General features: G+C 46.9%; 1 protein-coding gene and 1 long non-coding RNA gene across 3 annotated transcripts in view; both read right to left on the reverse strand.

Moving 5' to 3' along the window:
• Window positions 1-1,193: 1,193 nt before the first annotated feature.
• On the reverse strand, window positions 1,194-6,151 carry LOC128153844 (uncharacterized). Its single transcript, XR_008239117.1, has 2 exons — window positions 4,245-6,151; window positions 1,194-3,582 (listed from the first exon to the last, which is right to left on the reverse strand). It is a non-coding gene; the product is annotated as an uncharacterized LOC128153844 (long non-coding RNA).
• Window positions 6,152-6,160: 9 nt separating this feature from the next.
• Window positions 6,161-26,773, reverse strand: part of LOC128153843 (gamma-aminobutyric acid receptor subunit beta-4) — an 80,544-nt gene continuing 59,931 nt past the window's right edge. The window contains exons 5-9 of one of the 2 annotated variants that reach the window (XM_052813665.1): window positions 22,027-22,109; window positions 17,568-17,705; window positions 15,795-15,947; window positions 12,816-13,060; window positions 6,161-12,314 (exon numbers count right to left, since the gene is read on the reverse strand). In XM_052813665.1, coding sequence (XP_052669625.1) covers window positions 11,937-12,314; window positions 12,816-13,060; window positions 15,795-15,947; window positions 17,568-17,705; window positions 22,027-22,109 — 997 coding nt within the window. In that variant the 3' untranslated portion in view covers window positions 6,161-11,936. Of the gene's footprint in view, window positions 12,315-12,803; window positions 13,061-15,794; window positions 15,948-17,567; window positions 17,706-22,026; window positions 22,110-26,773 lie in introns of both variants that reach the window. The other variant, XM_052813664.1, reaches the window with a different exon arrangement.

A 26,773-nucleotide genomic window follows, 5' to 3' on the forward strand; every position in this document is an offset into this window, starting at 1 on the left:
AGCATGATTTTTTTCCTGACTTTTCATCCTAGCACCCACACTGATCCCACTGGCAGTAGGTGCCAGCTGAGAGAGATACAGATACCTGAATGCCCAGCTGGAGCATATCAGGCAGTGTAAATTTTCCTGTTTCCTGCCCGAGTGTGGGGGAGACAGCATCTCTCTGCTTTAGGGATGCAAGAATGGTCCTGTCAGTGGCAAGCAGACTTCCAGCATCCCAGCAGGGTCCCTGCACTAATCACTTTCCCTGTATTTTTAATTGTTAGATGTATGCTTACAGCACAATGTCACAGAGGTGTGGAGCAGACCGAGCTGTGAAGAATGCAGCCTGGATGGAGCATGGACACCCAGCACAGCTGCGGTGAGGGACTTTAGGGTAGTAACATCACTTTGCACCACAGGGAAGTGGGGATTCAAAGCCAGCCCCCTCCTTTTACCTGCAGTCATAGCTGACCATGCTTCCCACCTCCCTAACAGCATCCCCCCATGTCCCCTCACTGAGTGATGCTGACACACTGCAGCACCCCGGCTGCTTAACACACTCGCCCACTCTGCTATGGCTGTCCAGACAGCCTTACTTGCACCTCCAAAAAACTTCTAGATGACCTCAAAAGGCCAAGCCTTTTAAACTTTTAAAAAGAAATTTGGGAGCGTAAGACTCAGCCTATTAACATGAAATACCTCGATGCCTTACTTTAAGTGCATCCGTCATTTCTAGAAATGGTCCTGTCTAATCCACTTTTGCTTAGCATGGCAAAGTCTAGAAGTGCTTGAGTACTTTATTTGCTTGTGGAAATAAGACTCAAGAGCCTTTGAAAATGTAATCTCTGATCTTTGTTCCTCAAGGTTAGGATAAGTTACTCACTTTATGGTGGAACAGTAAGACTGGGGATTTATTCTAATTTCCCCCTCTGCTCTAGGCAGTGTCATAGAGCTTGTGTGTATCCCAGCTCTTGGTTCAACCCAGCAGAATGCTTAGACATGCAGAAAACTTTGCCTGAGTCTTAGCAAAGTCCTTTGGACACACATTTCAAATGGCATCACTACAGTTATGTTTAAAGTTAAGGACAAGTTTGAGTCCTCTGGATGGTAAAGTTGATTTGCTTTTCAGAGGCCAGTAATACAGATTTGGCCTAAAGACAGTGCCTTGAAAATGGAAACATGTAAGAACATTCAAACCAGCAGAGAAAAAGTTGACTGTTTCTCCTTAAAGGCTGTATTTTATAAGTGTTACTTTTGTTCTGGGTAGGAAAAAAAAAGCAAACCCAAAAGCCCAAGAAAGATTCCTAACCAATTAATAATTAACAGCGTTCAAGTACATTTATGTCCACATACAGCATTTGTTAAAAAAGAAATATTTTTGTGTTTCAACACCTTTTTCAAAAAAAAAAAAAGAAGAAATTCATGTACACATTACATTATTTTGGCACTGGTATGGACCATTTTTAAAAACATTTGTTGTTAGTATTTATAATGGTTTGTACAAAATTGTAAACTATTTTCAAGTTTGTTTGTTTTTACTTTTGTTCATCATCACCTTTCAAAAACTGTCACTGCAGGAACAAAAATACCCCAAACAAAACCGCAAAATAAAATCAAAGCAACTCTCCTTGCCCCCTCCCACCCTTCCCCCTGCGCTCCTGCCCACTCTCCCTAAAAGAAGATGAAGGAGACAGTTTTTGAAAGCACCCGGCGGTAATTGGTGAGCACACCCTTCCTGGGAGCCCTCCGGCAGCATGGGGCATGGGCTCCGGTGCCTCTCTGGCTGACACAGGATGGCTCTGAGAGCAGAAAGTGCCACCCACCAATCACACCTTCTCACCTCTCGAGTAGACAAAGATGGCTCTTTAAGTCATTTTATTTTATTTCTTTGTTGGTTTTCCCTTTTTTTTTTTTTCCCTTTTTTTTATACAAAATTTTCTACATCTAAATCACTTTGCTAGAAACATTATTTTTCTTTCTTTTTTTTTTTACATTAGTTAAAGCAGAATCTGCTTTTGTGAAAAAAGACAAGGATCAAGGTCTTATTTCATGCAGAAAATGCAAATTAAAGATCGTAAAAATGGGTGTTTTGTTCTGTTTTTTTTTTGTTATTGTTGTTTTTTGTTTCTTTTTTTTGTAACACTGTACAGGATGCAACGCAGCCACTCAGAGTATGTAAAGATGGTTCACAGCAGTCCCTTTGATAGTATACATTGACGTTGACATTGATCTCCCTGTCCTGTTGTCGTTGTTGTTCAGTTAGTTGTTTGTCTGAATTTCAGGCCACTTAAGATGTCCCCAGTTAGAGAAGTTGTTGCCGCTTCTTCGTCTTTGAGAGGAAGATGGATGGGTGCAGTTTGAGAGGATGAGACATTGGCATAACTGTTCTAGATTTTCCTGGGAAGGATGCCCCAGCCTTAGAGGTCTAATCTTGTTTGCTTTCATACCTCTTGGCGTAACATCCCCATAGTGAGCACATTGTGAGAGGGCATTTGTCCTTCAGAAACTGGTTTCTCTTCTGAAAGGGGATGTGATTTCACACAAAGACAATATTATGACATGTCAGGCAATGGAAAGAAAAAATACCGCAGACTGGACAACGGTCCTGCCATCAGAGTCACATGTACATGCCAACGGATGGGATGTTTCTGGGTTACTGTTGAGGCTTTCCTTTATTCTCAGTTTTCCAATTTTCTTCTCCAGCACCTAGCTATTTATCTTTCCAGATCTTAGAAACTCTTCTCTGTGACAACTGCTGAGCCTTTCTAGGGGGTTGCTCACTAAGAATCTTCCCTTTTGGCCTGCCAAGCACATTGGCCCTGACCCAGTGAAGCTGTCAGATCCAGGCATGATTTTAAGCAGACGCGCAGTCATCAGGTCTGCCCCTGTGCTCAGACTTGAGCAAGGGCTGGGGCTTTGCTGGACTGGGGTACTGTGTAGGTTTAATCCCACCACGTTTCTCTGCTTTGCCCATCCCCTTCTTGCTTCAGTGCAATTGGAATGGGAGAGAGAAAGGTTGGGGCAACCTCACCTCCCTTGCTAACCTCTTCCTTCATCAAAACCTAGCCTTGGCAGGGGCTGAAACTCAAGGATTTCTGCCCAGTCTCTGCCTGTGAGAGGCTCTGGGACACATGTCCTTTCTGCCTCCAAATTCATGGGGCGTGAGGCTGGCGAGATCTCTAACAACAGCCTGGAAGCTGCACTAGCAAAAGATATATTCCTGCTCAAAACACCCCTGATGGGTCCCCAGATGTCCCTGAGGCAGGTAGCACAGCGGTCCCCAGAACTTCAGGTCCTGTGGGTCACTGTCTCTGGAGAAACAAGGTTAAGCATCACCAGCTATGCCAGTGCCAGCTCTCTCATAAGGTGCACCTCCTCTTTGGCCTCCCACCTGACATGTCATGATATTGCACAACAGCCACTGTTGCAGTGAGGGGTTACCTGCTCGCCTCCTGCTCTCACCACTGAGACCCTCTGGTCTCGCTGGGAAAGGCCATTGCCTTGGCAGGGCTTGGTGCTGCAGCAGCACAGGCTCCATGGCCCTGGGCACAGCCAGGGGATGGTGATGAGAAAGAAGAGGTGAACCAAATGCACCATCCCCTACAGGTAAAAACAAAGAGGACCTGATCAAGGACTGAGTGGGGTCAAGCGAGTCTGTCCCGGTATGGGGCAGAGCATCTGTCAGCAAAGAGGCAGTGCCAGTTCCTTTCTCTGCAGAGAAGAGTTGAGATCAGCCAGAGAGAGAAATGCCTCTGCTAACCTGAGACAGGGTGTTCCTGATGTTGAAAAATAGGCCATTGCCCCTTGTCTGAGTCCACAAGAGGCATTGGCATCACAACAAAGGCAATCACATTTTCTTTCCTTGCTGGCCTGGCTTTTCCCAGCCTGTTGGTCCCCAAGCCCTTCCCACTGGGCTCAGCAGCACCAGGGCTATCTGTGCAGCTGGGCAGCGTGAGCCACACGACGGCATACCCAGCGAAGCATACTGTGGTCAAAGACATGTCCAGAGGGGTGGGAAAGTCAGGGAAAAGATCTTTGATGCTCCTGCCTGGGCACTCTGTCCACTAGATGCCCAGCAAGGTCCCCAAATAAGACCTGGACCCAGTATCTAACTGAGTATGGCAACTAACCCTGGAGCTGCCCCATGTCATTCAGCTGGGAGGCATTAGCCTTTACAGAAGGCAAACCAATACTGATCTACTGTTTAAAATACATACTGGAAGAGATATTATCACCCTCTTCAAAAAAATAATGTTACTCACCATTGTGCTATCTCATCCTTTCTGGGGGAAATGTCTGCCAGTATAAATGCCAAGCTCAGCCTGTGCAAATGATAATATGTGCATCCCTGTATCATAAGTGGGTCTACCACCTCTCATCTCCCCACTTTGCCATACACATATTCAATACTACTCTGTAAGTGCTTTGTGCCTGTGGCACTGGCAAGTTCTGGCTGTCTTAGATGGGAGCAGGCTGCCCACAGCATGGAGCTGAGAACAGAAGGTTTGGGTCCATTGTCTCTAGGGAGGGTGATGACAGCATAAGCTTCTGGGAGCAAGAGACCGCATTTTGTTCCAGGGTTTTCTAGTCTAGAGCACAATGGGGTGCAGGAGCTCATGCTCACAAAACTCCTCCTTGTTTTGTCTCTGCAAAACACCCGTCCTTGCTTACCCACCATCTGCTCATCAGCAGAAATGGCTAAGTCAGGGCCTGTGTGGCTGCACCATCCTGATGCACTCTAGCTGGAGTGGCAGCTGCAGGGGAGAGAAGACTTACTGCTGAAGAATGGCCTTTCCTAAGAGGATTCAGACTTCCCTCTGGTCTGCCTTCCACATAAAGTTTTTTTCTTTTAGCCTTGCTGTAGTAACACAACATTCATTAGCCCAGCTGTAGAAAGAAGCCACACTTCTGCCCCACGAAGGCAACACTGTCCTCTGATTTTCCACAGCACTAAACATAAGATAGGCAACATAAGACAGGCAATTTCTCATATTTCTTTTTACCCTTGATGCTCCTCCCAGTCCAGGCAAAGATGGATTGTAACATAGAGGGTTACCCATATGTCTCAGACCCACTACCATCATCATCCTTGGCATTCCCCATTACTCATTTCTGCTAACTGGAAGTTGCATGGAAACCAGGTGTCCCTCAGTCCAAATTCAATCAGTGCCCTACACTTGAGCCCACTCATTTGTACTTCTGACGAAGAATTTGTCTCTGCAAGGCCAATAGCCACTAAAAAAGATAACTAAGCTTAACACAAGGTCCCCGCTTTGCACTCTCTTCCAAACCCATCCTTCACAAACAGCCAGAAACCCACAGGCAAGGTTCTATTGAATTGCAAAGCGTCTTAAGATAAATCTTTTCACATGGAGGGCTTGCTTTGTACTTCTTCTGAGCAGCTGGGCATTTCCTAGCACTTGTCACCCTAGGCTAAATCACAGGGTGGAAAGCAGCAGCAGCAACAAAAGCTTCTCAAAGAAAGTTCAGGCTCATACTGCCTTTACTCCAGCTGCATTACTTCATTTATGCAAGTGATACCTGATATCATCTTCACCGCCTTCACTACATCCCAAAATACAATAAGGCATAGTGCAGGTTGGCTCTCCAGGAAGAGACCATGTGCGCAAGAGATTAGCATCTAATACACAGCCTCCTCCCATTGGCCTCAGGGATGGTGGGATCAAACACTGAAAAGTTACTTACATACCATCACTTCCACCTCTACTGCCCACCTCTTCTTTATGGCCCTTGGGGGTGGATCAGGGAGCCAGCCCTGAGGTCACCACCCCGGCAGGCTGCGCCTCCGAGCAGGCACAGGCACAGGCACAGGCACAGGCACAGGCACAGGCACAGGCACAGGCACAGGTTTGCCCTCCAACCCCTGTGGGAAAAGTCTGGGGAAATGCGTTTATAATATCAGCCTGGAGGACAGTGCTTCTTTATTACACTTGTCACCTTTCAGCTGTTCTTTACTTCTGAATGTACAGAACCATTTTTATTTGGTTTACATCAAGACATTAGAAATCAAACATCTTTTTTTTCTTTCAAAAAAAAGAACAAAACCAAACAAAAACCAAATGAAAAATAAAACCCAAGCCCCAATACTATATACATCTTCTCCTCCCCAGACTCTGCTCCCCTCCCTCCCTCCCACCCTTCCTCCCTCCCTCCCAGCATCTGTGTTAGGTCCTGCTTCCAACACATAGGTTTCACATCTCTCACCCGGCCCATGCCCCCGACCCAATTTCCATGTCTACTGTAAAGACATCCCACCCTGCTTGGTAAGCCCAATCTCATCTCCAAGAAAGCATTTGGTAACCCACATGGCATTTCTTGCCCAGTTGGCTCTGATCTCTGACACCAGGGTAGAGCTCAGCCCTTGCCCCAGCTTGGCAAGGTGGTCGCTCCCCTGTGCATCCCAGCCCAGCTCCTGCAACATTGTCCAGATGCAAATGATTGTCCCTGCTTAAAGGGACTGAGCTCATACTGATGGCAGTGCACCGTGAGTCTCCCTCTATTTTCCCCGTTCCTGACCTCACCACCTCCCAGAGACTGTGGTCTCTGCCCGCCGGGGACTGCTGCCATGGCTGGGTTTCCTTGAGTGCTGCCCGCAGCTGCACCCAGCCTGTCTGACTCAGTGGAGGTCCCTGGTTTTCAGTGCTCTAGTCCTTTCAAACCTGTTGTATTGCACATATATTTTCACTACCTCTCTCCTATTTGCTTTGCTTCTGAAGTTACAGTTCTCTTCCGCCAACAACCTCTTCCTCATCCCATCCTCCCCATCAGGATTTCAGTAACCACCTTCCCTAAAGCCACTGTCCTTTGGTCTGCAGCTCCAGAGGTTTCTCTTCTGCCTGGTGACAGCTCAGAGATTTAAAACCCCTTCCTCGCCCCAACCCCCCAAAAGAAAACAAAACCAACTCCCTCCCCCACCCCTTATCTCCTCCTGCCAGAGCCTCTGGAGCAGATCTGGTCAAACAGGCTGGCCCGATCAGTTCCCTGCATGGCTCTGTTTCTGGGAAGTGGATGTGCTGTCCGTTGGACAGAGGAAGTGCCAAGCCTTGGCAGGTTCCCTACTTATTTGCAAGACATAAGCTGCTGGCGGGGTGTCAGATGTGCATGCAAGAAAGCTGGATGCCAGTTAAGACCTACAGTCCTGTTTGTTTCATGCACTGTGAACTTATCCTATATACACTATGGGCTGGTTTATGCTTGAAGACATGAATATAAAGGTATACATTTACCGTAGTAACCAAAGCTTTATTTTCACCCATGGAATAGCAGGGGTTTGCTACCAGGGCTCTTATTTTCCTGTTTTGCTCTTTCTCTCATTCTCTTTTCAGTTCTTAACACTCAAGGTGAAGGGGGGGTAGGAGGGGGACAGGTAGAATTACAGTCCCAAGGTCCTAGTTTCTAAAGGTCCCTGAGTGACAGCAGTATACAGTATCAGAAAATGAAGCGATAGAATTGTGTTGGCCATGTTTATCCTGAGAGAGGTTTCATTTCTATTTCTCCTCTTCCTTTTCCTCCTCCACATGCCTGCCTTAGGCTGTTATGCATGGCAAAGGTGCAAAACACTGTCCCCCAGCCCAGCTCCCTCAGGCAGCCTGGAAGGTCCCTCACACTCCGGTTGCAGTCTCTGCTAAAAAACCACAACACAGCAAGCAGCAATCCTGCCCCAAGCTGCAAAGAAACCAAGTCCCAATCAGAATTGCCTCCTGCACCACTGCAGCAAAAGTCAGAAGAAGCTCCACTTTGGAACAGCACTCACACTTTCCTCCCTCTTTCCCCACTTCTCTCCCCTCACAAAGAAAAGGGGGACAGCAGCAGGCACGCAAGCTGCAGCGTGGAAATCCCCACCGCCTTTCCAGTAACACAAGCTTTGTACCCACTGCATGAGAGGTTCATGCCTTTCCTTTCCTCATGCTTGTGATGGCTTGAAAACTCTGAGCCTTGAGTATGATTAAAATGCCATTTTTTCTCCACTATCTCCTTTCTGGATCACTGGACCCCAAAATGAGACATGGGTTTGTTGCCTTTCTTAGGGGTGGACACAGGCAGCTATGGAGGGGGAAAATGGAGGTGCCACCTGAGTTCTGGAGGAGGGCATTTCTAAAGGCCTGCAGCATTCTTCCCTCACCTCTGTACGGGAACACATTTTCTATTACTCATTCGACTCACAGGACGCTCAGTTGTTCTCCAGCATTCTGCCCCATCACCAGAAATTGTAAGGCAGTTCCTGAACTGTGAAAAGTCCTGACTGCACACTCTTTGGCAAGGATTGTTGTGTAGGACCAAATAGTCCAGATGTCTGAATATACTAAGACTGACTCTATGAAGTAAAACTGACCTGGTAATACCAGGTCAGAAACATTCAAAGAGAGAAACTAGGATGACTCCTGATAAGAAAGAGAACCCAGCCAACAGAGAACCGAGGCAATAGCAAAAGAGTCTGCCTCCCAGTCCCAGCTCAGCTGAGCAGTGCTTTTTCCCTGGAAAGCTTTTGGATTGTTGCTATGAAATTCTGGGCTCAGTCTCTGATTGAAGCCTCAAATATTAAACACAGCCCCCATGTGCTTGATCTCCAGCTGCTGGAGGCCCTCGGCTGTACCTGCAGGGTGCTGGATGGGGTCAGTCAGGACCCCACTTCTTGTGGGGCTCAGCACCCAAGCAGCAAAGAGCATCATCTGTGTGCTGCTGCCCCTGCCAGTCTTTGGGACCAGCTGAGAGAGCTCTCAGGTGCCTAACTCCTACCACACATTTGTCAGGCTTTTATTACAACTAGCAAATTACTGGAGTTCCTGAGTCATCTCCCTCAGCTTCATAATTTCTTACCACATGGCCATTTGTTCTCCCTCCAATCTTAATAGGCTTCTTATAACTGCCTCTTTTTTTCCCTTCTATCGTTCTGGCCACCCTTTACATTGCAATCACATATATAAAGGGTGAGTGTTTAGATATTTTATTTAATCATCAATCAGCTGGTTAGACTCCCCTTAAAAACTGAACCTGCTGATAGGCAGCCTCCATCTGGGAACCGCAGTCATCTGACATGCATTTATCCACCTACATTATACTGCTGATGTTATAAAACACAACTTTATGACTTCCATTAAAACATTTAAAAGCCATTTCCAACTAGAATGCCACTAGAAAGTGTAACTTTCTCCATCGGCCAAGCTTTAACTTTCTGTGTATTAGGTAGACATAACTACCCGATCCAGCCCTAGCCCTATTTATCCAGCTCCATTCACTCTTCAGACTCTTATTACTATACACACCCATTTAGACCATAAACTGCAATAATATTGGGAAAACCCATTTTCAACAGCATGGCTTTTGAATGTGGAAACCAGCACGAGACTGTTCTGCAGGGCAGCTGGGAATCTAAGTCTAATTTAACAATTGTGCTAAAACCTTGGTGAGTCCAGGTAGGCCTGGACCAAATGTGTGCCTGCATGAACATGAGAGAGGGAGGCAGAGACTGGGGACAATTGAGAAGGATGGATGTTCTACCTTTATGCTTAGGATTCTGTTAGTAAAAAATGCGTAAGACACATTACTGATAAAAAAATAACAACACTTATTACTCTGATGAGCCCTGATCCTGCTTCATCCAAGTCAAGGCAAAACTTTCCATGACTTCAGTGCTACTAAGTCAGGCCTATAGTGATTTACATTTTCATAGCACTGTACAGACATAAATTAGTAAATGAAAAGATGTGCATTAGATGCATCTGTCATCTCAAAAACAGAAGTTTCCCTGGTCTCAAAGGCTCACTCTGCTCTCCCAAGCAAAGGGAATCAAGGCAAAAGGAAGAGAATGCTAGCAGGAAAATAAAGGGATGGTTGGATTCAAGGCAGTGTGTGTGTGTCTGTGTGTCTGGCATGTAAAAACCTCCATCAGGTAAGAACAAGGTTCTCATCCTTACTCCAGGAATGGCAGAATGACCCTAGGGTTAAAGTTTTGCACTTGTGAATTTATTATTTTCATGGCTTTTATTAATATTATAAGGGAGATTATCAATCATCAGTGATTACCAAAGTGGCCAATAATTCAGTGATTTTCCTGAAAGTCACTGGCTCCTTTGGAAAAAGTTGACCTTGCTTTCCAAGGCCAAGTTACCCTTCTGTACCTGTATAATGAGTGCCTGTGGATGGAAGCTGCTACAGACTTAGGGGCTTCCACAAGCACTGACAAGCTCAGCATTTTCATTGCAACTCTCACCCTGCCCAGTCTTTGAAGACCATCGTCTTCCATGCTCCATGGAACTCTACTGCATCCTTAGTTACATATTGTGCAAGAAGAGATGCAGGGTGCTCTTCTCTACACTCTGCATGTATTAACAGACATAAAGCAAGGCCTGATAGAAGCAGTACAGATGAGAGGGTAGCAGCAGCCTACCATTTGCTTCTGAACTTCTTAGGAAAGGTGATAGTAATCATTTCCAGATTTTTTCATCCTGAAGCACAACAAACTTAATGACATCCACCCTTTTCTGCACCTTGCCATAGGCTATGGTCACTCAGTGGGCTGGAGTGTGAAGTCCCTTGCCTGGCACAAGGAACACACAGGTAAAGGCGGGGAAGGATTGAGTTTTCAGAGTCCTGCAACTGCTTTTCTCCCCAAACTCAGTAAGAAAGATGCAGGGTGGAAATGATTAGGAACAACCCCTCTTTTCAGGACTGAATCAGCTTAGTCTACTAGAGATCAGATGCCAGTGTTGAACAGCAGCTCTGTCCCATTGCTGATCCCCAAAGCCTTCTCTTTGCTCAGCAAGTATATGTTTGCACAATCTACCTCCCCAGTGCTCTCTAATACAAGCTGGGACTCCAACCTCCAACCTTGCGAAGTTGCAATGAGCAAACAAAACCCTGCTATTCCCCCCAAAACACTGCCAGTTAAATGTCATGTGTTCTCTTTCTACAAAAGACATTACAAAACCCCCCTCCCCAGCTCCCCTCCCCAGAAAACATGCTTGCACACACACATCCATATCTACATACATGCGCACATACACACACACAGCTGCGCCGCGCACACACACACGCAGACACACACATTCATACAGGAAAAACAGCTTGCAAACTCCTGAAGGTGGAAAAAGGCAACTTGCAAATGTGCCTTTGTTTTTGATAAGCTCCCTCCTCCCCCCCTCCCATAACCCTACATTGCCCCTTCCCTCCCAAATAATTGCCTTGTCCTCCCCCCTTCCCAGCTCTTCCAAAATAAATATTCTTTTTATTTGTTGGTTTAAAAGATTCTTTTAGGCTTGTAAGCAAGAGAGAGGGAGAGAGAAAAAGAAAAGAGAAATCTCATAGCATGAGAATGAAACCCCACCATCTCATGAATCCATGAAAGAATAAACATGAAGGTGTTAAGAGCAGTGACAGAAGAAAGATTAAAAAAATATAATAATACTGAGAAGAGAAAGGTGAAATTCAGTAGTGAAATGGAAGTGAGAATAGCGCATTAGTGAGCACAGCCAAAGATAACCTATCACCCCCACCAGTTTTTGACTCAATTTCTTTAAATCTCCCTCCCCCCCTTTTTTTAAACTTTTCTTGTTTTTTTGGTTTTTTTGTGTGTGGTTTTTTTTCTTTTTTTCTGTCATTTTTTCTTTTTTTTTCTTTCTTTTTTTGTTTTTGGTGTTTTTTGGGTTTTTTTTACAATGGTTTAAGTCCTTCAACAGGAAACCAAAATCAAGACAAACACATCCCTCCCTGAAACCAAACCCCCTCCCATATACCCTTCTCTCCCTTACCCCCCCCCACACTCCATGGTTCTACATGTGCTGAAAAGAGAAGAGTAAGCTTAGAATAAATCTAATGAATCAAAGGAATAAATGACGATGATAGTAAAGAGTAAAACCCAAACCCAAAAGACCACAACACTCCTGTGTTGTCATTGTCTGAGTGTCTGTCCCTATCTCTCTCGGAGGCTGCAGGCATCAATTTACATAGTACAACCAGTAAACAAGGTTGAAGAATCCAAAGGTGATTGGAAAAATGATTCGTGACCACTTGTCAATGGTGCTGACATCTGTCAGGTCTGGGATTTTGAGCTTCAGCTTAGATGACCGCCGGCGGAGACGGCAGTTGGCACGGTTGCGGGCTGCAGCATGGTGGGTCAGTGGGACGTGGCGGTCCAGGGTTGGATGGTGACCAAATCCATCCCGAGAGGCCAGCTGCTTGCGGAACTGAATTCCTGAGCCTTCAAAGGACATGACAGAGTTTCGAGAGTCTCCAACACTGCTCATCATGTCCGTGGCCAGCAGCTCGTTGTTCATCTCCAGAGTGCTGAGGAGGATGTTACCATAAGGGTCAACCTAAAACAGGGAAGACAGAGAGAAAGGTAGCAGGGATGTCCTGTGCACAGTGCACAGAGGGCCACACCATCAGGGGTGATTTTGGACTGTTTTCTGTGTAACAATACCACTGATTGGGTCATTTGTGAGCTCTGAACCTGGAGTTCTGCATTTGAAAATGTTGTCCACTGAAGCTGGAGTTGAAGGACTAGCCACATGTGCTTGCAGCAAACTTTTGAGCGTGTTAGTGTGATTCTGCCAACACAGTAGGACCAAAAGCCACAGGGGTACTTTTGGGTACACCTGCCCTATGCAAGAGGATGGTCCTGATAAGACTGGCTTGAGGATGATGACAAAATGATCAGGGAGAAAAGGCTCCCAGTAATCACCAGACAGGGGAACAGGAGTTCATGTATCGTGATGGAGAGAGGCTGCTCCATAGCTCACCCAGGACTGAATGAACAGTGGAGAGTCTGAATTCTCCTGCCACAATGAAAGAAGGGGACAAACCTGCTCTCTCACCCTCTTCTCCTCATAACGGTGGCGTTCGTTGTTGGCCTTGCTGATCCGTTCACTCTGTTTCTTTTGCTGCCGGGGCCCTCGCCCGAAGAATATGTAGTTGACAAAAGCATACTCCAGGAGCGCCAGGAACACGAAGACAAAGCAGCCCATGAGGTAAACATCAATAGCCTTGACGTAAGGGATCTTGGGGAGAGTCTCCCGCAGATGGGTGTTGATGGTAGTCATTGTAAGTACCGTGGTGACCCCTGTAAGGAGAGGGTAGGTGCTCTGTTACCAAGGTGGGATGGTTTCCTGAAATGCCACTCTCAGCTTCCCCATCCCTCCTCCCAGCTGGACAACCTCAGGAGGAATGGGAGCAGTGCAACTGGGAAGAAAATTGTCATTATTCTAAGCCCAGCTGCCCAGTATAAATTGCTGCAGAAAATAAACCAGCTGCCAACAGTGGGAGAAAATGTCAAAGCTGAGTATCATCAGGACGATGGGGATCAACATCCTCTGGGCCTTGGTTCTTTAAGTCCTCCCTGATCCTCCTTCTTTCTTTCAGTATGGTAGGAAACATTCAGTTTTGCTCTCAGACTCTCAACCTCTTCTCCCTTTTTTCCACTTCATGAACTCATCAGGCTTCCCTGCGCATTACTGAATGCCTCAGTATCCTTGACATGAATCTATAATCTGCTGTGTCTTTCCAATGCCATGAATAGGAGAAAAGTGAAGAGATTCCCTCTTCATGTGCTCTCTTTTTTTGCCTGCCTCATAGGCTTCTGTCTACATCCCTGACCCCATCAATTCCCACCTTCCTCTCACCAGTTTTACTACTCACCACCTCAATTATCATCTGTACACACTCCTCCCATGGTCCTCACATTCTCCATTTTAGGCCTACTCATATTTCCTGCATCTTAAATAAACACTTCTTGGTCTCATTGAACACATTTTTCCCCATCTACTCAGTCTCCAAGAGCCTGGTGTGGCATGATTACTCTCACAGCTTCAGTCCTCTTAGGTTTCTTCTCAGCCTCTTCCCTTCTCTGGACTGTCTGACAGTCTTCTGCCAGCTTCAAAAAGATGGCAATGAGCATTCATGCTTCTTTTGGGGGCAGTAACTTTTCTTCTTCAACCTAGTCTTCTTTTCCTGCTTCACTAACTCAGCTGTCCTGCTTTTCTTGCTACTTTGCTGATCTCCTTTTCTTCTAGTGTCCCTCCTCCTCATCTCTCTGTTGGCAGCTCTCTTAGTCTCCATGACCTTAATTTGCTCTTCTGGTTTCAGCCCTACCTCTAGTGATGGCTCTCAAACCTCTCTGTACATCCTGGACTTCTGCTTGTCTTGTTTCCCCTTCACCCTCATCATGCCTTTAGTGTCATTCCTGATAAAAGATTTAAAGAACTAATAGTCCTCAGTGCACAGAAGAGTAAAGAGAAGGGAGATATATTTATATACATACAATATATTATATTGTCTATATTTAGATAGTAGTCTAAATATGCAGAAATCTGGGGCAAAGAAAGGGGGAATGGAATGTTCTCCATGTCTCCATTAAGAGCTGGACAAATTGCAATGGAGACTTAGGACAGAGGCAAAGAAGAGCTTTTTGACTGTCCAAGCAGGTAAATCTGGAGATTAAGTGTCCAGAGGAGGCTGTGGAATCTCCTTCTTTGGAGCTTTTTAAGGACAAGTTAGATAGAGAGCTGTCAGAAACAGTTTAGGGAGAGCTGTTCCAGTTCTGATCTACAATGTTTTTCTTCTGTCTTCTCCTTTGAATCCAGATGTCAGCAGAAATTCAACAGCTGTGCATCTCATGTCCACCCTTCTGCTTGCACTTTCACTGTACCAGCAATGTCTGCCATGGTCTCTTTTTCTTCTGTCACTGATTATACTCTTGTCAATGCAACTTACCTTTTTAATTTACCATGTTCTTCTTGTTCCCTCCCTGTCTCCCTGCTCCAGCCTCTCCAAGCAAGCACAGCCAAATCATGTGTTTTATATCTTTGTACAAACCATCCCTCCTCTAAGTCTTCTCAAACTCTGTCTTCTCCTAGAGCTAATTTAAGCCCCCAACCTTTTCTGTAAGACCCAGCCTCTACCTGTGCTCCATTGCCTCTCTGAGCCTTTTCCCACTCACAGATTAAATCCTTCTCCCTCCTTGGCTCTCCTATTTCCTCTGAACTTTCTATCATGTTGCACAGCCCCATTCTCATATGCCAGCCATCCCCCCTTTCTCCTGTTCCTTCTTCAAAATCCTCATCTGCAATCCACCCCCACTTCCCTTCTGTTGCTTAAAAGACCTCATTTTTTTCCTCTTATAGGAAAACATTCCTATTTAGGGGAGCATGTGCTTAAGGAGAACTTGGACTTTAACTACTGTCCCACGTTTGCCTTGGTTATGAAGGTCTTCAGCTACAAAAAGTGTCTGTATGGGGCCTAAACTATCATGAAAATGTGTAATGCCACTTCCTTTATTTTCTTCATCTTTTAGCCATTCACTCACCATTTTTACTACTCTTTGGTCACCCACCCTCAGCATTTATCATCCAGCTAACCAGTCCTGGCACACCTATTGACCAAGAGGTGCCGAGGTTTCTCTTAAGAAAACAAGTACAAACCAGAGTGAAGGAACTGGTGGGCTCATGGCATGTCGGAGTCTCACACGTCTGAGAAGCTGTGACCATTTACGCTTTTGTTACAGAGTTTAAACTTGCACCTACAGAAATTTATGGTAGAACTTCTACTGATTCAAATAATACAGACTCAAGCTTGGGAAGTACTGATACTTCTGAACAAAAAAAGTAACTCTTCTGGCTGAAAAGTTGAAGTTTGTTCTCAAAAAAGTGTCCTTCATTTGGGACTACAAGTCTGACAGACCTATGTGGCTTGCTTGGCTGCTACCTCACAAAGAAAGAGGTATTTTCTTTCTTACAGCTGTCCTAGCTGATCTCCCTCAAAAAACCACCTTCTTCAACATATAATGAAAAGGTACATACCCAGTGCCACTCGTGCAGCAGAAGCATCATAATTGATCCAGAAGGAGACCCAGGACAGGATGGTGATGAGAATAGATGGCATGTAAGTCTGCAGGATGAAGTAACCAATGTTCCTCTTAATCCGGAAACTCAAGGATAAGCGCAGATATGAACCTGTCAATGAGATATTAAAGGGATATGTTGTTTGAGAGGAGGGCAAGGCTGTATTTATGATAAGAGCTTAGGTTAGAAATTGAAATTTTATTTGTAAAATGTTCTCAAGAGGCAGGGATAATGAGAAATCTCTCTTTTTTCTTCATTTCATTTTGCAGACTCATCAGTTTTTGGAAGAGAGCTCCTCAGCATCTGCTCAGTTGGCTCAGAATATTAAGAAGAAAGGAAATTCTACATAAGTTACGTTATGATATCAGACATCATGGGAGAATGTCTGTTCAGTGCTGAAATTGCTATTATGGTACATGCCAATTTGATACAGGCTTACACAGGAGACTTTAACCCTATATCTGGATGCAATAAGATGATTTTCCAGTGTTTCATGTGCTAGCTTTTCCTCCAAACAGCAATGAAGATCTGAATCGTATTTTTCCCATGCTGTTCTAAAAATGGGTTATGGTCAGACTGAGCAAATTCATATGCAAATAGAGTACTGTTAGTTAATCTGTAGGTCTTTTTTTCTTTCCAAGTTCTTGCAACTTCCTCCTAATGTTTTAGCAAACCTAATGGGGATAGTGATGACAATAAGTACTTTTACAGTCCTTCCACTGGAGCAGGGTCATTTTGACAGGGACAAAGCAGGGCCTCTCTCATTGCTGTGAAACAAAGTCCAAGTCATTCCTCCTTCCCACCTCCATCCCTTAGGCAATACAGCAGCCTGAAACATGGGTGTAATCATGGGTTGGCAGCTAAAGTAACAAGAGAACAACAGCCTTTAATGATCAAGGAGGTAGACTGGGAAAAAGGAGGTTATGTTCTCTTACCATTATGTGCCATTTGTGTAGCTTGAACACAGTATTTCACCAGTCTTTTTTTGAAGGTCTTACCTATTTAGACTGCAAACTTCTTTTGGAGGAACACTGCCTCTTGTCGTGGGTCTCTAGATTACCATTGCAATGGGACCCTGCTCCCAGCGTGCCCCCGAGGCACTATTGTAGCAACATCACCATCTGCCACCACGGCTGATAGACTTAGGCTGTGGCATTTCAAAAATTGTCCTATTTAACAGGTGTGTGGCATGCTGTTTTCACAGTGAACTCCATGCCAGATCAAAGTGAAGACAGCAACCAAAATCCAAACCCCTCCAACTTTCCAACTAGCAGTACCTGAATCGTCCAAGGTATTCTCTCCAGATCTTTTTATTGCCATGTACAGATGGGTTTGCATCATTTCATAGACCACTTACTTTTCAACTGATATATTCTTCTACTCACTATTGCACCTACATTAGCTTCGAGAGCCAGTTGCAAACCCCATAAAAATAAGGTAAAGGCTGAGAACCTTCTAAAGAGGTTCTGTTTTGAGCTCAATTGGTGTTTTGACTAAGAAATGGAAACAACTGCAGCAAAAAAATGATCCCATAAGTCTGTGAAGAGAAGCAGCCAAAAAAAAAAGCAAACTTGGTGGGCAAGGATACCTCTTTTCCAATGGAACAGGACCCTAAGTTGAAGCCTAGATCCTAAATTAGTGCCTCAGCATCTGAATCAGAGAAACAACCACATTGATGTTGATCAGCAGAAGGTTTGCACATTCCATCACATCCCTTCATCAGAGACTCACCAGTGGTGAAGACCACTTCCCTGCTGACCAGCCTCTGCTCGATAATGGTGAACTGAGGCAATTCTAGCACCTCCATCCCTGTGACAGCAGAATCATTTCCTTGCCAGAAGAAGACAATGTCATCAACCGTGTAACCATCTGCAGAGATGAAGAAGCAGAGAGAGAGAACTGAGCTGACAAGCTGGAGCAGATGACACCCCCATTTTCTCTAAGATGATCTGGAAAAGGATCCAAAGGAAAGCCCACACCATCAGATAGCAAGCATAGCCCCTCCCTGCTGACGTACTTCTTTAGCTGAGCTTGGCAGTACAGTCCCCAGGAAAAGAGGAAAAAATTGGTCAGAACTCCCACTTCTGGCTAGAATTCAGGAGAAAAAAGTGAGAAGTGGCCCATCGAGCTTTGACTTGTGCTACATAATCTCCATGGCTGACATGAAAAGGACTTGTGCATCAGAAGCCTCTGTCAAATGCACCAAACACGGCATTTTGTTTTTTAAAAACTGCCTCCTTCTACCAGAAGGGGGAGACCACACAATAGATTCAGGTGGGGACTACGTAAACAGAGCATCTAAGTATTAAAAATTCCCAGAGAGAAAAAGATTTACAGCAGCAGTTGAAAAGAAATTTGAACATCAGAGCGTCTCCATCTTCTAAGTACTCTCAGTCAAAATTTGAAGCTGAGAAGTGGACAGAGTATCTGAGATCGGGGGCTGCTTTTACCAAGTGCTGGCTGAAAAGAGCAGTAATGGGAAAAGAGAGGAAGGGGAGTCAGGCTGGTAATAAATACTAATCCCTTAAGTTTCAGGGTAATGGATTTGTTAACTCAACCAAGTGTACAGCCTCTTACTTCAACCCCAAACTATACATGCCAGACAGGGCTGCACAGGCTGGAAGTGCTGAGGAGCCCAAAGCTACAGTCCCGGGAGAAAGACTCCCCAGATGCTCTGGACTCATGGGGAACGAGGCCCAGGGGATGAACTCACGCAGCTCCCCTCCCATCAGCGTGATGTTCACAGCCCTGCCTGTTGCCCTTGTGGGCAAGGATTCATCTCCACCTAAAAATTAATGCTACTCGTGGCAAGCTGGGTTTTGAAGCACTGTGGCTGATGCTGCACAAAGGGTGGCCTCTTATTTGAAGCAAAGTGCAGAGCTGCACGGGAGCACCTCTGTGTGTAAAGGAGCAGTAAGATATGTACAGGCTTTGGTGTGGCATGGTGCAAGGCTTCCTTTAGAGCATGAACTTCACCTATGCCCGCAGACAGCTTTTATTCACAACCTGCACTGCAGCACAACAGCCTTATCCACAAGCCGTCCGAGCAGAGAGGCAGTTGGCTAGCAATACCCAGCAAGGCTGACATCCACTAGGGAGAGCTGCCACCAAAACCAGCACCAGACTATAAGTGGGATCAGGGGAATGAAGAGCTGTTGAACGTACCATGGAGGAGAAATTCTTCTACCTAACCTTAAGGGCCAAGGGTTACCCCAGATCAGAGCTGAACCTTTGAGGATGCTGTCATCCTGCAGCTCCCAAGCAGACAAAGAGCTGAGCAACCCAGTCTGATCTCATAGCTGACCCTGCTTGGAGCTGCCGGCTGGACTAGAGACATCCTGAGGTCTCTTCCCAAACTGAATTATTTGATGACTGTGTAGTGTCCAAGCCCACAGCCTGTGCTCTCTATCATTACTGCACTTATTCACGGGTGCTAAAAAATAATAACAATCTTCCAAATGCCATGCCAGATCTGCTTTTGATGTAAATCAGCTAAACCAGGGCTCCACCTCCTCCCCTCATGGCATGCTTCTGCTCCCATGGCAGTAAGTGGGTAAAGCACCCACACCCACGAGCCCACATCTGTGGAGGAATGTCCACCCACATTCAGGACCCTTAGGTTATCATCTCATCTGCTGCAGACACTGGGGTGCCACAGGATGTTGCACCGCCTCGAGTACCCCAGCTTTCTGCACAGGAACTGGTGTTTGCATCTGGCTGCAACATCTCTCCCAGAGCACTGAGACCAAATGTGGAAAGCAGCAAGAAACAGCCAAGTCCCCCACTCCTCCTGGTGGTTGATTTCAGCGGCTCAAACACTCTCGCAGCTAAAAACATTGTGTGTGATTTTACATTTGAATTCTTCTGGCTCAGACTTTCAGACTCTGGTGGTTGTTCTGAATTTTTCTAGGAGGTTACTAAGCCCTTTCCACCCAGCACTCCCCCTCTGCAGAGGTGCACCCAGCCTGTAAACAAGTCACCTCTCCACCTCCTTTGCAGTAAACAAACCAGATTGAGCTATTGAGGTTTCTCACTGCAAAACATCTGCTCTAGTCCTTGAACTACTTTTAAGCATCCTTTCTCAACCTCTTCTGATTTCTCAACTTCCTTTCTAAATTTTGGAAACCAAATACAGACAGAGTCCCCTTCCCTGTTTCACCAGCGACATATTCAGAGGCCAGTCCACTCCCTGCTCTGACTCACGGCTCCCCTAGTTTGTATAACCAAGGCTCACTCCAGCCCTTTTTGTCAGAGCCCTGCTACGAAACCTCCAGCAGTGGTGCTCAGGGCTGCCATCCCTTCATCATTTCCCCCGGTCGATACCCGTGCGGGTATGAGTTCCTCAGTCTGGCAGCCTGGCCTGTGCTCCCGCACCCAGGCACAGACCTCCGCATTTAGCTGTATTCAAATGCATTCTGGATGTATTCAAACTGGGAGGTATTCAAATGTGCAGCGAGCAAGCCACGCAGACTGCTATCTTCATCATCCACAAATTTAACAGCAGTGACTTCAAATTTACTTCCTGATCAGCAATGAAAATGTCAAATTACAGTAACTAATTTTAGGAGATCTCACAGTTAACTAGCTCTATTCCATTTATTCTATGACCTGCTGGTAGTGGGTATGAATTTTTGTATTTTTTTTTTATTATGGCATTATGCAATATGAAATCAAACATGTTTTTCAGGAAGCCATTTTTTAAAGTGATTCTAAAGGGAAAGGTTGTTCAGTCTAAAAATAAATGCTTCACTTTGATTTCTAGCTTTAAAAAGAAAACCAAATTTCCATTTTACTTTTTAAAAGTAAAAGAACTTTCACAAAGACAAGTCATTTCAACCTGAAATATCATAAAGTATTGATACGACGTCTTAAAACGTCAGATTAACAGCCTGTTTGCAGTCTGCCTCATCAGGTTTTTGTTGAATCCTGTCACACACCTAGGCAGGGGTATACGCGATGAGGGCTATTTTGGGGATGGAGGGATGGGATCAACAGGCAGTGCCAGCACTGGCTTATCTCCTGCAGGTAAGTGCCCCAAGCTGCTGTGGGGAAGGAGACCCCAGCTGCTTGCTGCTGCTTTACAAACCCAGCACCCCTGCACCACAAAAGGGCTATTTTGGTGGTTTGTTTTGGTTTTGGTTTTTTATATACTTTGTTTTTTAAGCCAGCCATAAAAGGACTGTTATTCCAGAGTTGTGTGGATTTGGAAGCAACCAAAATGGAGCCCTGCAGATTTCGAATGGGCAAGTGTGTAAAAGACAAAAGCTCTGAGGAAGGAAACGATTGAATCTCTTCATCTCTGCGTGGATCTTAGAAATATTGTAAGGAAACGTAGCTTTGACTAACAAATTGGCTTGACATGTCCCATTAAGGACAAAATAGCAACATGGGGAACTGTGGGTAATTCTCTGCCTTCTGTTTTCTTGGTTGTACTGTAAACTATTCTCAAAATGCTAAGGAGTGCCAGAAATGACATGTCATTAGTGCCTCCAGCAGGACCTAATTTACATCCCATTACCCGCCACACCAAGCGCTGCGATGGCTGCGCATCCCGAGCAACCCGAGCTGCAAGGGGGCTCCCAGGCGCAGGCAGGGCTGGTAAGGCGGCACGGCGCCTTCCGACTATGGATGCTGTGGGACCTCTTTTATGAAAAAAGCAATTCTCCGATAATCACCACTGAAGCTGCATCATCATTACTGTAAGATCTGCTGCTCTGGACCTCTCCTGCGGGGATAGTGTGGTGCATTTTTATGAGGGAGAGCCGGACCTCCTCTGCCAGCGCGGTCGGGAGAGGTTTTCCATAGGAGTCAAGGGAAGATCCTTGAGGTGGGGAGGGACTGCGGGACGGCTTGGGTCCCACCTCCTGTGCAGAGCGGGGCCAGCCATGAGCGAGGGCAGGCTCCCAGGACTTTCTTAGGGCTAAGGGAGGCTTCTACCACTCTCCTGAGGGTGAGAGTGATTTTAATGCCCAGCCTGCTGCTAGAGCTCCATTTTCCTGGGTATTTCACCCATGAGGTCCCCTCAGGATGGGGTTTGGATGAGGGAGCCTGGTCCTGCCCCAGGGGACATCCTCCAGGAGGGGTGACCCATAACACCCCGGGGACGCATCCCATGAGTGGGAAGCTGCGGCTGGGGTGAGTGGTATCAGGTGGCACCGCATGGCGGAGGGCGGGCGCGAGGCATACGCACAGCTCTCGATCTCCAGCGTGCAGTTCTGCTGGTCCAGGGGGTACCTCCGCAGGTCCATCATGCAAGCGGCCGTGGTGGTGATCCTGAAAGGGGAAGGGAGAAAAAAAATCAGTTAAGTGTTTTTTCTTACAAAAAAAAAAAAAAAAGGAGAAATGAAAGGCAGACATGAAAGTCAGGCAGCATTTGGGGCCGCTGTTTCCCTGGAAACAAGGGAGATCCGTGGTGGGAGGTGTGCAGGGCGGGGGGCTGGATGCCGCTCACCCTCAACTGTACGGCATAAACCCTTCGTGACTCACGTCAGCAAGGCAGTATCTCTATTAATGGGGTGGGGAGGGATTTGTGTTCCTCCTCTGCCTCTCCCTTGAGAGAGACAAAGAAACCAGGAGTAGGCAGAGCTATGGGCAGGGGGAAGAGGAGAGGCATGTCAGTTTGTAAAAGACAGACAGCTGACATGTGTCCATAAAACGGAAGACGTATTGATTAAATTGCGCAGCAATGACTATGGAGAAGAATAGCTGACAACATTATTCGCCCCGCTTTCCTCCTGAGTTGCCCCAATGACGCTACTTGCAGCCCCTACCGACTCATGCCCTTTCCATTGCACCCACTTTGGCACTGCCGAATCCAAAAGCCCAGACCCCACCACCGAGGCCCTTCTGCTCCTGTGAGCTTATGGCTCTGGTAACAGAGTCACTCTCGTGCAACCAATTGCATGATCAAGATTCATGAAAGACACATGTGTGTGAGTGTGCATCCCCCTGAAAAATTAATATGAGGAGACAGTGAGGGTTGGTGTTGCTTTGAGGGTGTCAGAGCATGTGGTGGGGGCAGAGCGGCACAGTGCCCATGGTGGGGTTCACTTGAGGGTGCGAGGAGGGTTTGTGTGTGTTACATCTTGTACATGAAAGAACATCGCTTACTGGGATGGGGAATTTTGGGGTGGGATAGATGAGGGAAGAGGGCATGAAGCAGGGACAGAGCAAATCAACAGCTAACTCACCAGCCTGGCAACGCTGCCCTGGAGTTAACAGGCTGCCCCTATTTCCAAAATATATTGCTCCCCTCACCCTTTAGTGCAGTTTTCTTCCTGTGCAATGTATGTGTGCAGAGTGCTGAAGAGGGGGGAGAGATTGGTGCATTCCCCCCCTCTTTTTTTCAGTTAACCATCTGGAAGGCATTAATCAAGCTACACATTTTTTACTATGTAGGCATAACCAGTGAACTGTTAACGAGAAAGCTTTATCTTCTGAGCCCCGTGGCCTGGGAGAGAGAAAAGAGGAAAAAAGGAAAACCAAGAAAGCAGGGAGGATGAGATGGCAAACCAGCAAAAAAGAAGGAAAAAAAAAAGAAAAAACATCAATGATAGAAAAAGAGACCAGAAAGGGGGAGAGAATGGGTGAAGCTGGACAGAAAATTGGAAATGGGGAGGAGAAGGTGGGGGGGCAAGCACCCACGGCAGAGGGCTGTCCCAGTGGGGGTATCGGGGTGGGGGCTGTAGCAAGGCAGGCGAGCAGCCCTGCAGAGCTGCTGGCTCTTTAAGAAATCTCGTGTGCTAAATTTATCTCTCTGCTGTCTGTGAAGACTGTTTGTAGGAGATGAAGCCTTGAGGAGAGCCTTTGCCACTGCCTGCTGTGCTATAAATAGATCCGAAGCGACGGAGGGAATTTATATATATCCTCACTGGGTCTAGATACAACGTTGCAACTGCCCTCTCTCCGAGCAGGGGGCCCAAGTGAGCTCTTAACCCTTTTATCTGTAATGTGGTTGGGGTGGAGGAGAAAGCTCAGCGGGGGAGAAGGATAACAGGACAGGAGCCACTTAAAAATTATCACCATGGCTTTGGGATTGCATGTACTGCTTTTACAGCCTCCCAGTTTGGCACCTCCAGGAGGGCTGCTGGAAACGCAATGCCTCACCCACCCTAGTCCTCCTGGACCAGGGTAGCTGGGCACAGCAGACCACAGTGGAGGAGCAGATCCGAAGCACACCTGGGGGGAGCTGCACCTTGCCAGGAAAGCCCAAAGTGGCAGGTGCAGAGCCCGTCCTGGCCAGGCACTGAGACCAAAGAGTCATGCACGGGTATGACTCATCCCCCTATGCCGCACACAGCATATACTGTATATATTATACTGCACCCGTGGGAAATAGCAGTTACAAATGCGTTTTCCTGTTTTCCCTAAAGTGTGAGATGCAAAAATGTATTAAATGAAAATTTTCCACCCCATTTGTGGGACCCTGTGGGCTAAAACCTTTCCACAGTGTCCATCCCAAAATTGCAGCCTGCCTGGCTAACTTGGCCACACAAAGGACATCCAGAGGAAGCCTTTTCTGGTTCGAGAGGGACCTTCTCGCCTCTCGACAGGATTTGCTTATCACCTGCAGTGCTGGTTGGAAATGCAGAGCACGACACAGTGAGCTATGGCTACCACACTCCATGCGCCAAATCCTGCTCACACTAACAGCCAGCATAAATCCAGAGCCACTCCAATGATTTTTGCAAGATCACACCAATTTATATCAGCAGAGATTTACATCAGGGCAGAATTTAGCTGTGTTGATTCAAAAAGAAGAGAACCTCAGGATAGGTAGGACAGAAAGGAGAAAAACAAGATTAAGAGGGCATCTGTCCTCAAAAGCCAGGTAATTTCTCCTTCCTTCTGATTAAAGGGCAGGTGTATCCACACTGTATAGTTCAGCATCCTCCAGAGATACCCCAGTTGGCTGCAGGTCCCAAACTCCTGGTGATCTGCCCATGTAATGCTGCTCGGGCAGGTGAGAATTGGTGAAGGTGTGAAGGTTTTATTCTGTTTTCAGAGCAGAGGTAGCGCAGCTGCACGTGGCCGTCCTGGGCTGTAGCCACCTGCTTGTCTGGAGCATTTCAGCTGCAGTGCTGTACCCACAGTGAGGTGTGCCTGGCAAGCCCAGGGACACCAGCACCACAGGACCACCTGGATGTGGGCCTCCTGCAGCACGACAAGATGCGAGGGGCAGCTGGCCTGGGGCACCAGGTTCATCTCAGGTCCTGCGTCTGGGCTTCCCACACCCTGATACAGCAAGTGGTATCCCAGAGAGGAAGGGGGTGTTTAATTCTTTAGACTTCGAATCTCAAAAAGCATCCTGGACACCAACTTCCCTTTGCTATACCCTGCTTGAAGTTCATGGGTGACCCACAGCATCACAACCCTGTCATTGCTTTACACAGCACCTGCCACTGTTGGTGAAATATCCACCTGTGGCCTCTGTGACTGACTCAATATTCACTTGCTCCTAGAGAGGCCAACAAGCAATTTCTCAAGCTCCTTTGGTGGCTGTGTACTGTGGGCAGGTGGCACTCATAAAGAGGTGAGAGGTTCCACTCACCTCTCGCAGCCAAAGGGGTAATGGGAGCAAAACACAGGCACCCCAGTGACCTTGTGGAGTCACAGCACATGCCATCTCTGGTCCAGAAGGCCACAGGACCAAGCTCTGCCTCATGTTTTGATGGGTATAAATGTATTACCTTGATACACTCTGAGCCGTTGTGTGAAGAGATGTGTTTGCCTGGCACATAGAAGACAGTGTGGGGAGGACTGGATGGAGAGATGGATGGGGGGGATTGACACTAAGAAGCTCCTGGGTGTCTCAACAGGGTTAACAGGCAATAAAGATGGAAGGAAAGTAAGAGGTGGAAAAATGAGGAAAGGGTCAAAGACTGATGACGTCAGGAGCACTGATGGGGGAGGCAGGAGTGGAGATGAGAGACAGGAGAGCAGATAGATAGTGCAGGACAGGAGGCCACTGGGGTAAGGGAACAGACGAGAGGGATCAGGGGAAGCAAGGGGTAAAGCAGCCTGGGGAAGGATAGCTGGAGAAAAACAAGAGGTTAAAAGACAGAAAGCAGAGGAGGAGTGGATACTTACACTGTGAGAAAGGAGATGAGGATACAGAGAACAAACCATCGCCTTGTAAACAGCTCTAGACAGAGCGTGCTGCCTCCAGAAGATGCGACCAAAGTGAAAGGGAGCAGGGAGCGCGGGGGCTGGAGGGAACGCCAGGAAAGGATGCCACCTTCCCCGTGGCATTAGCAAGAGGCGCTGGCAACTGGCCAGGCTGCGTCTTCTCCCTCCCCCTCCTCCTCTCATGCTTCTCTGCCCACCTCCCTCCCCTTTTAAATTCAAAAATTTGTGTGGTGTGAAATTTCATCTGCTTTGACGGCGATTCACAGAGACACTGCCCATCGGAGGGGAGAGACTCGCCTGCGCTTTGCACAATGCGCTCAATGAAGCAGTCCCGTTCCCTCCAGCCACTGAGCCCAGCCACCACCACCACCCTCCGTCTCCAGCTCCCCTTTCCTCCCCCAATCTCTGCCCACCCTGTGGGCCTCTGGGTCAGCCCCCTCACATGTCATAACCTTTACACCTCCTTCCCCACAAAAAAGACATTCATGCCCTTGCCCTGATCGTTTCTCCCGAGATCTGTAGGCAGTCGTGCTATCAAGCAGCCAAGTCCTCACTGCCCTGCTACTTCGCTGCATAGCTGGCAGGTGGACACAGTTCATCTGGGGGGAGATAGGGCTGTGGAGAAAACACCGTATATCCCCCCAAAAAAAGGAAAAAAGGGACAAGCATTCATGAGATGTCAAGCACCTCTGACAGGCTGTGGGGTGATGGAGATCCCCCTTCTCTGCTGGCACCCAGTGGATCCAAGCAGAAGCCAAAGTAGCATGGATACCTTGCTCTGGAGAGCATCCTTCAACCCCAGGAGAGGT

Source organism: Harpia harpyja, chromosome 18 (genome assembly GCF_026419915.1).
Source record: "Harpia harpyja isolate bHarHar1 chromosome 18, bHarHar1 primary haplotype, whole genome shotgun sequence".
In the NCBI taxonomy this organism is placed as follows: Eukaryota; Metazoa; Chordata; class Aves; order Accipitriformes; family Accipitridae; genus Harpia; species Harpia harpyja.